Source organism: Myotis davidii, unplaced genomic scaffold (genome assembly GCF_000327345.1).
Source record: "Myotis davidii unplaced genomic scaffold, ASM32734v1 scaffold210, whole genome shotgun sequence".
NCBI lineage: Eukaryota > Metazoa > Chordata > Mammalia > Chiroptera > Vespertilionidae > Myotis > Myotis davidii.
In genome coordinates this window covers 158002-165857 of record NW_006282396.1, presented here as the reverse complement: position 1 = coordinate 165857, position 7856 = coordinate 158002, and the positions used below count along the sequence as shown (strand labels likewise).

The 7856-nt window shown below is 51.1% G+C and overlaps 1 protein-coding gene across 1 annotated transcript in view; it reads right to left on the bottom strand.

The window, feature by feature from the left end:
* The window catches only part of HK2 (hexokinase 2), a 64896-nt gene extending 57107 nt beyond the window's left edge, over positions 1-7789 (bottom strand). The window contains exon 1 of the mRNA XM_015559272.1: positions 7268-7789. Within this exon, the coding sequence (XP_015414758.1) occupies positions 7268-7330 (63 nt within the window). The 5' untranslated portion in view covers positions 7331-7789. The remainder of the gene's footprint in view (positions 1-7267) is intronic.
* Positions 7790-7856: the final 67 nt, after the last annotated feature.

Genomic DNA, 7856 nt, shown 5'->3' with positions numbered 1-7856 from the left:
TATTTTCTGGAAGAGCCACACGCAAGGGGCCAAAGAACCACATGTGGCTCGAGAGCCGCAGTTTGCCGACCACTGTCCTAGCCGGTTTGGCTCAGTGGATAGAGCATTGGCCAGAGAACTGAAGGGCCCCATGTTTGATTCCAGTCAATGGTACATACTTAGACTGCAGGCTCGATCCCCAGCCCTGGTCCAGGCAAGTGCAGGAGGCAACCAATTGATATGTCTCTCTCACATTGGCATTTCTCTCTCTCTGTCTCTCCCCCTTCTTTCTACTCTCTCTAAAAATCAATGGAAATCTATTCTTGGGTGAGGATTAACAAATCAAAAAAAAAGTGACCAAATTTGAACAATATAAATGATTGGGTCACCCCAGGTACAGGTCACAAAGCAAAGCCCCCCTCTCTTCTCAGGGAACCTACACCTGGACAATGAGCTCTCGTGCTACACAAAGAGCGCTGAAAGGAACAGGATGGGAACTGAGCAACGGGGTTCTTGCTCTGGAGCTTGGGCTGGTCCCCAGTGCATAGCACAAAGGGACATTTTTCCTCATCTGTAAAATGAAGGGCAGGACTAGATAACCCCCACGGTCTTCCTTCTCAACTGGCACCCGACTCATAATCCCATGAAGCTGAAACACAACTGGCCAACTCTAGTTATCGCGGGAGCCCCAGGCTGGGGATCAGGGCCTGGGCTCTGGAGTCAGATTGCCTGGGTTTGCATCCTGACTTGCCCTTGGGCAAGGCACTGCCCCTTTCTGTGCCTTGGTGTGTCCATCTGAACACTGTGTAATAACAGTGTCTACCCTGCGGGGCTGTTTGCGGAAGGCCTGAGTTATAGTAAAGGGCCCTCACTGAGTAAGTGCTGCACTCTTTGTGGTTTTAAGACCTTTGGGAATTGAAGGGGAAAGGAACTGATGGGACATGATTGGAAGGCTTCACTGGGAGGGGTTGAGACAGGAAAATTGGGGAGGAAGAAGGAAGCAGAAGGGGAAAGTCCCTCAAATGGAAAAAGGATAAATGGCAACTTCAAATGCCCTCATTTAACCCTAATTAAAGCTGCCCTATGGCTTATCTGGCTTCATTCCTTCATCAGACAATATGGAGATGCCAGAAGGAAGAGGTTGGGAATAAGGCCTTTCAAGAACAGGGACCCTCTCCAGGGAGGGCTGCTGAGCTGAGGGTGAGGAGGGGCAGGAAGGTTGGGTGGGTGGGTGCCATGGGCTCCCACAACCGGGTTCTCGGTCCTGATTCACTCTCTTGATTAATTCCAAGATAAGTTTTAGTCAAAGTCCCTCCAAGGAAGGAGTGTCAGGAAATGCATACAGATCCACAGATGAAAATGCAAAACGCACAGCCACCACTAAAAGAGGGCAACACTTCAGGGGAAACAGGATTCTTTGGCTTCTGTTCCGGTGGGAACAAAGCCAAGACTCCCCACTGGGTTTAGACAAGACAAAGGCTGGACAGGGATGAGGGGAGTAGAGTGTGGGCCCCACACAGAGGGTCCTCTTGATTCTGTCAAGAACCCCAGACATCCCAGTGACAGGAGGGGCCACACTGGAAAGTCCAGATTCTATATATGAGGGTCAAAACTCTCTGCTGAGACCCACAATGGCTAGGGACCCTACACCCAATGTGACAAAATGTGGGAATGGCCCTGGCTGGCTTGGCTCAGTGGATAGAGCGTTGGTCTGTGGACTGAAGGGTCCCGGGTTCGATTCCAGCCAAGGGCACATGCCTGGGTTGCAGCTCAATCCCCAGTAGGGGAGGTGCAGGAGGCAGCCTATTAATGATTCTCTCTTATCACTCATGTTTCTATCTCCCTCTCCTTCCCCCTTCCTCTCTGAAATAAATAAAGAAATATATATATATATAAAAGAATGTGGGAATGACTGTTCACTTCAGTGAAACCACAGGGGTCAGTAGGACCAACACCTACCATGACCTGAACCTATGACAGCCCAGGGCAACTCAGGCAGTTTCTCCCATGGGAAGCCAGAGGCAGGGCCAGATGTGAGGAAGAATGGGCAAATGTTTCCTTGGCCAACTCCAGCAAAAGTGGCCTCAGCAACTGCCCTGGGAGCCTCTGTCCTTCTGCCTTCTGGGGGACTGGAGGGGGAGTGGGGGGGGAATGGGCACTGAGGAGGGAACTAAGTTTCTGCAGTGAAAGGGGTTGAACTAATGGTGTGATTCTTCAATGCAACTGTGTCTCTCATGGCTTCCCAAGGAGGATGCTTCAATCTGAGGTTCACCAATGACCAAGGCGAACCAGAGACTCCCCAGTAGGGGTGCTAGCTCCCCAGAAAACCAGAAGGAAAGCAATTGGAGGAAGAGCTCAAAGATGGGTCGCCTCTGTCCAGGGAAGAGAAGGGTTTAGCAGGAGAAGGGACAATGAGAACGCTCCCTTATACCTCAGCTTTAGGAACTTTCCACTCTTCTGCCCTCCCTGTCCTCTGTTCTAATCCGACATCAGACAGAGAGCATAAGTGCGTGAAAACCTGTATGTCCTAAAAGCCCTTGGGAAAAAAGAAGTAGGGTATCTTGCTCTTGCCCAAATGGATAGTGCAGTAGGGTATCTAAGTGTATCTTTCTCCATATACTAATACTGAACACACAAAGTTGATCATGTGTCAGGCACAGCTCTAAGAGCTGCACATATATTAACTCTCTATTTAATCCTTACAACAACCCTATCAAGGTGTTATCCAGACACTCTCCATTTTACAAGAGGAAGAACAGGCCTCGAGGGGTTAAATTAACCAGCCCAAGTGCACACAGCTGGTTCCATGATGAGCCAGGATTCAAACCCAGGGAGCCTGGTTCTATACCTCACCACGAAGCCTCTCCCAGTGGCTGCTGGACTGTCCCTCAGTGGGTGTCAATGGCTCCTCTTCTTTGCTCCCAGCTATGGAAGCTCCGGAGCTCATGTTCACCCAGCACACACACCTGCCTCACTCAGACACCTGGCAGGGGCCTGGCCTCCATGGAAACCCCACCAACAGCGGGGTGAGACTCTCCTGGGGACAACTGAGCAGATTTCTCTCCCCCTGGCTTTCTGGAATGCTTATATTGCTCACATTCTCCTGGTTGAAGACAGAGAAACAGTAACCCAGGTAGCCCACCCTTCAGCCAGGGGTAATGAAGATCCTCTCATTACCGAGGATCTGCAGAGCTCACCTTAAATTCATCTTTTGTGAAAGGCCACTCCCACCATGACTGTCCCAGGGCTTGGCATGCTGAGCGCTAACAGCTATGGTGCTCACTGCAGCTGCTAACTGGTGGTATGACCACTGTAAAACTGAAGGGGGTAGGGGGGGATACGGACCATGATCTTCTAACACAGTTTTTCACTCAACCTGTACAGATTTTGGACCAGAAAAGTCTTTGTTGTGGAGGGGCTGTCCTATGCATTGTAGGATGTTTAGCTGCACCTCTTGCTTCTACTTATTAGACGTAATAACACATTGCCACCCACCTTCCTTGAAACAACCAAAAATGTTTTCAAACATTATGAATATTTGAAAACTACTGCTCTAAAGGAAGAGTAACAACAACAAAAAAACAGGTTTTGCCCCTGTAAATTTGGGTGGAGTGGAATTCTTGCTCTAAGATAGGCTAGGACAGCCCCTCACATGAGATTATCCATCCCAAAATGTCAACGGCGCTGAGGTGGGGAGACCTGCTTTAGAAGTTGGCAAAAACAGCCAGTCAAGTGCAAGGAAGCATGCCCCGTGATCCACGGAGTGTGATATTAAGATGCAGCCACATGAACTCTGGGATTTGATTTGCCCCCCGTCTGGCACCCCCCACCCCACCCCTACCGCTCGCCCACTGCTTTGGAAAGGCAAAGACAGACACACACAGTGTTGGAAAACAAACCAAACTTGCTGACTTCAAAACCCAACAATGATAATGAGAAACCCGTTATCAAGAGTTGTCTTATAAACCAGAAGTATCTGAACAAAGGCAGCCAGTTTTCTGCGGTTCTTGAGTTCTTTTAGTGCCTCAGATCTCCTTACTCTGACTGCCAGATTTTTTCGAGAAAACTGTCACGGTTTGAGTTGTTTTGATTCCCCCTGGAAAAGGGCCCCTCACTGCCCTCTAACTCCTTGGGGTGCTGAAAACGTTTAACTTTGAACGTAAAAATGTTTTGTTTTGTTTTTAAATGTTGGCTTTGTCTGAGGAGGCTCTGAGGGAATTTTAATTCATTCAGGGATAAAGAAAAAAGTGCTTCCTAGAGTTCTCTGAAATAGAAGTTTGATAATACAAAACAAATGAATGGTTAGCAAAAGCTAAAAAATATTCCTGCTACCATCAGTTATCTTCTGAGCATGGAAGGGACAGTATTAGGATACTAAGTATTCGGTTACAAGTTGAAAGAATAAGCGACAAACTGTACCTCATTTAACCACATAATACATCATTTAACTTAAAGTCATAGAGCCTATTATTTTTTTAAATATATTTATTGATTTCAGAGAGGAAGGGAGAGAGAGAGATAGAAACAGAGAGAGAGAGAGAAGAGAGAGAGAGAGAAACATCAATGATGAGAGAGAATCATTGATAGGCTGCCTCCTGCATGCCTCAGACTGGGGATCGAGTCCACAACCCAGACATACGCCCTGACTGGGAATCGAACCATGACCTCCTGATTCATAAGTCAACACTCAACCACTGAGCCATGCCTATTATAGTAAGTGAGGCATGTAGGAGGCAGCCGATAACTTTATCTACTTCATGGAGTTGTTAATGAATTAACATATGTGAAGAGCTTAAAACAGCACATGCTATCTGTGTTTCTCTTGATTTTCAAAGTGTCAATCGGCAAAAATGAACAAATAGTCCTTACTCCCCTTTTAATGGCACAAAACACTAGGTTTGTCCATCAAGAGACAAGTGACTCTGACAGGGCTAGTTCTGGGCAGGTGAATCTAAGCTCTCCATGCCTCAGACCACAACCCAGAAAATGTGAGATGATAGAGATTTTTGCAGAATCCAAATCAAGGCCTTTTCAAAAAACTCTAAAATTAAAATCATGTCTTATCTCCCTATTCTTCCTTCTGGCGGCAACATGAAAAGATACTTCCAAAATATTCTCTCTGATTCTCTTCCTTCCTATGTAATTGCAGCTGGAATCAAAGAGCTATGCTCACCTAAGTCAGGAGGCCAAGTCTTAGGTTCTGACACCTGATGAGTTAAAGGCTTGACTCAACTCTGCCCCCCTTGGTAATTTAGAGGAAATACACCCAGACACTTGACAGGCAGGAGAAAGCTAGCTGCAAGGGTAGAGAAGAGAAGCCTAGAAGAAGGACATTTTCTCATTGCTGTGCTTAGTCATCACAACGCCATTAAGTGGGAAAGGCCGCTGTTGTCATCCTCATTTTACAAAAATAAGTCGACAGTCCAAAGAGGCAAAGTGGTGTGCTCAGGCGTCCTGGGGTTTTAAAAAACCACAAAACAGAGATTAGAACTCATTCCCAGATACCCTGGCTAATTCTCTTTCCAAAGAGATGGCCCCCTCTTCCAGACCGGGGAGTGGTACAACGCCACAGTTCCCTAACTTCCTCCCTCTGGGTTGGGAAAAAGTGAATTTGTAAAAGAATTCAAACGTCCTGGGGTGATCGACATTTGCCCAACAAAGAAGACCCCCAGCTTGGATGAAAGATACAACAGCTTAGTATTTTAGGACTTGCCAAGGGATGACAGTCTTCCAAGTGTTAACTCACTCCTTGGGCAGAGAAGCCCAATGTAGTTGCCAAGATCCTGCCCGCTCACAGACATGTTCTTAACTAAACTGAACTAAAGGGCAGAGCAGGGCCACATCCCAGGAATGAGTTAGAGAGTGACAGCGGTAGATACGACGAGTAAAACTCAACTCAAACAGCCAACCTCTGCTCCCTACTCCAGGCTGAGGCTGGGAAATACCATGCTTTCCTTGGGTGATCATCTGCCACGGCTCTAAAAACACCCAAACGGTAACCCCGCCCCCCCATCTATCCTTTACTCTCAGGACCCCCAACATGGGAGTATGAGCAGGTTGCCCCACCAAATGATAACTCCAAGAGGTTTTTCCAAAAATACGTTCCCACTAAAACACAAAAATTTCAAGGAGGTAATTGAGCAATGCTCTGTCATTGCCTCACAGCACTGGACACCCCACCCCCACCCCTCAACCCCTCCCCAACCCATCCCCTCTTCTCCAATCTAGCTGAAGCCCAAGGCCAGGAGAGCCGATCCTGAAATCCAGAGCATTTGAGAAACTATTCAACCCAGAGTGAGAGCGGCTCGGGCCCAGCCCAGCCCCACCCCCAACCCAGACCCGGAGGCACGCGGAGCTAGGCTCCCGGCCCGGGCAGAGGCTCTTTCTTATGTAAATGACCGCGCCGTCGATAGGACTCTGGTGGGGGCAGCGGGAGGAGGGGGCTGCTGAGAGCGAAGTGGGCAGACAGGTCAGGGCCAAGGTCAGGAAAAAGCTGGTTTTCGGAACCACAAACATCTCAGGGAGAAGGGCGCGGGGTCTGTCGGTCCTCACTGAGTAACTTACAGAAGTACCAAAAGTAACATCCCAAGTCCGCCCCCCATTTGGAGGCGGGCCCTGGGGGCCCAAGGCGGGGCGGTTCCGAGGCAGCTTGGGGGAGGTGATGTACGCCCCACGCGGAGCCTCAGTTCCGGGCACCTCAGTTCCGGGGAGGGGGCGCGGCGGGCGGAGTTCCCCTGTCTCTTTCCCATCTCTCTCCCGGGTCAGTCTCTCCCCAAAGCCCACCTCTGCAGGGCCTTGTGGAAGTCCTAAGGAAACCCCACTTTCCCAAAACGCGCGGGAGCGTCCCGCCAGCCCAGCGCGGCGGCGGAGCCTGCTCCCAAGCCACGATTCTCCCCACGTGCTCTCGCCGGAATTCAGGCAGCGAAAGAGGGGCTCCTCCCACGTGGGCCCATCAATCTCCGACTACTGACTAAGTGACCCGCCCCTCCTGAAAAAAAAGAGAAGAAAAGCGCGAGCGCGCGCAGGGCGGTGGGGAGGGAGCGCGGTGCGAGCGCGAGCCCCCTGCCTGGCACGCGCGCACCCGCCTGCCTGTGATTAGCGGACGTGGCTCCTGATGCCCAGGAGTTTCCCGGGCGCCGAGACAGTTCCCACGTCCTCCGCCCCGAATGGGGGAGAAGAGCGGCCCCGCAAGGTGAAGGAGAGTTTCCGCGGGGACCCGGGAGAGCGGGCGGGGGACCACACAACTTTGCCAGAGGCGAGCCAGCCACCCCCGTCCGCGCTTACTCACCTTCTGCACTTGGTCATGGTTGAGCTCCGTAAAGAAGTAAGCGAGCAGATGCGAGGCGATCATTTTGCCACGGCCCGACGGCGCCGAGATGGGAAACCGAGACTGGAGCGCTTGTGGGGAAGGAGGGCGGTGCGGTCAGACAGCTTCGGTGGGACCCGGAGCGGTGAATCCGGGCGGCCCGCAAAGAAGGCTAACAGCGATGGCCCGCCGGCGGAAGGGTCTCCGGTCTCTAAGATCAGGTTTGGGAAGTCACTGCTAGGAGGCTCCCAAAAAATCACTCCCGGCGACGTGTCGGGTTGCCCCGCTGTCAAGGCGCTAACTTCAGCCACAGGATCCCTAGGGCTCAACTTGGGAAGAATCTCAACCCGGTTCCACGGGGGGTGATCGGAACTCTCCCGCTCACGCGCGCGCTGCTCTCGCCCGCAGATCTTCTGGGCTTGGTGACTCGGCGTTGCTAGCGGCGGCCCGGGAGTCCAGCGCTAGAGTTTCGTGCAACAATGTGGCTTATTGAGGGGCTGCCGGCTCCCGGGCCGCCCAGTCAATGACGCGTACACGCCCATTGGCTGCGCGGGGAGGGTGTGTGCGCCCC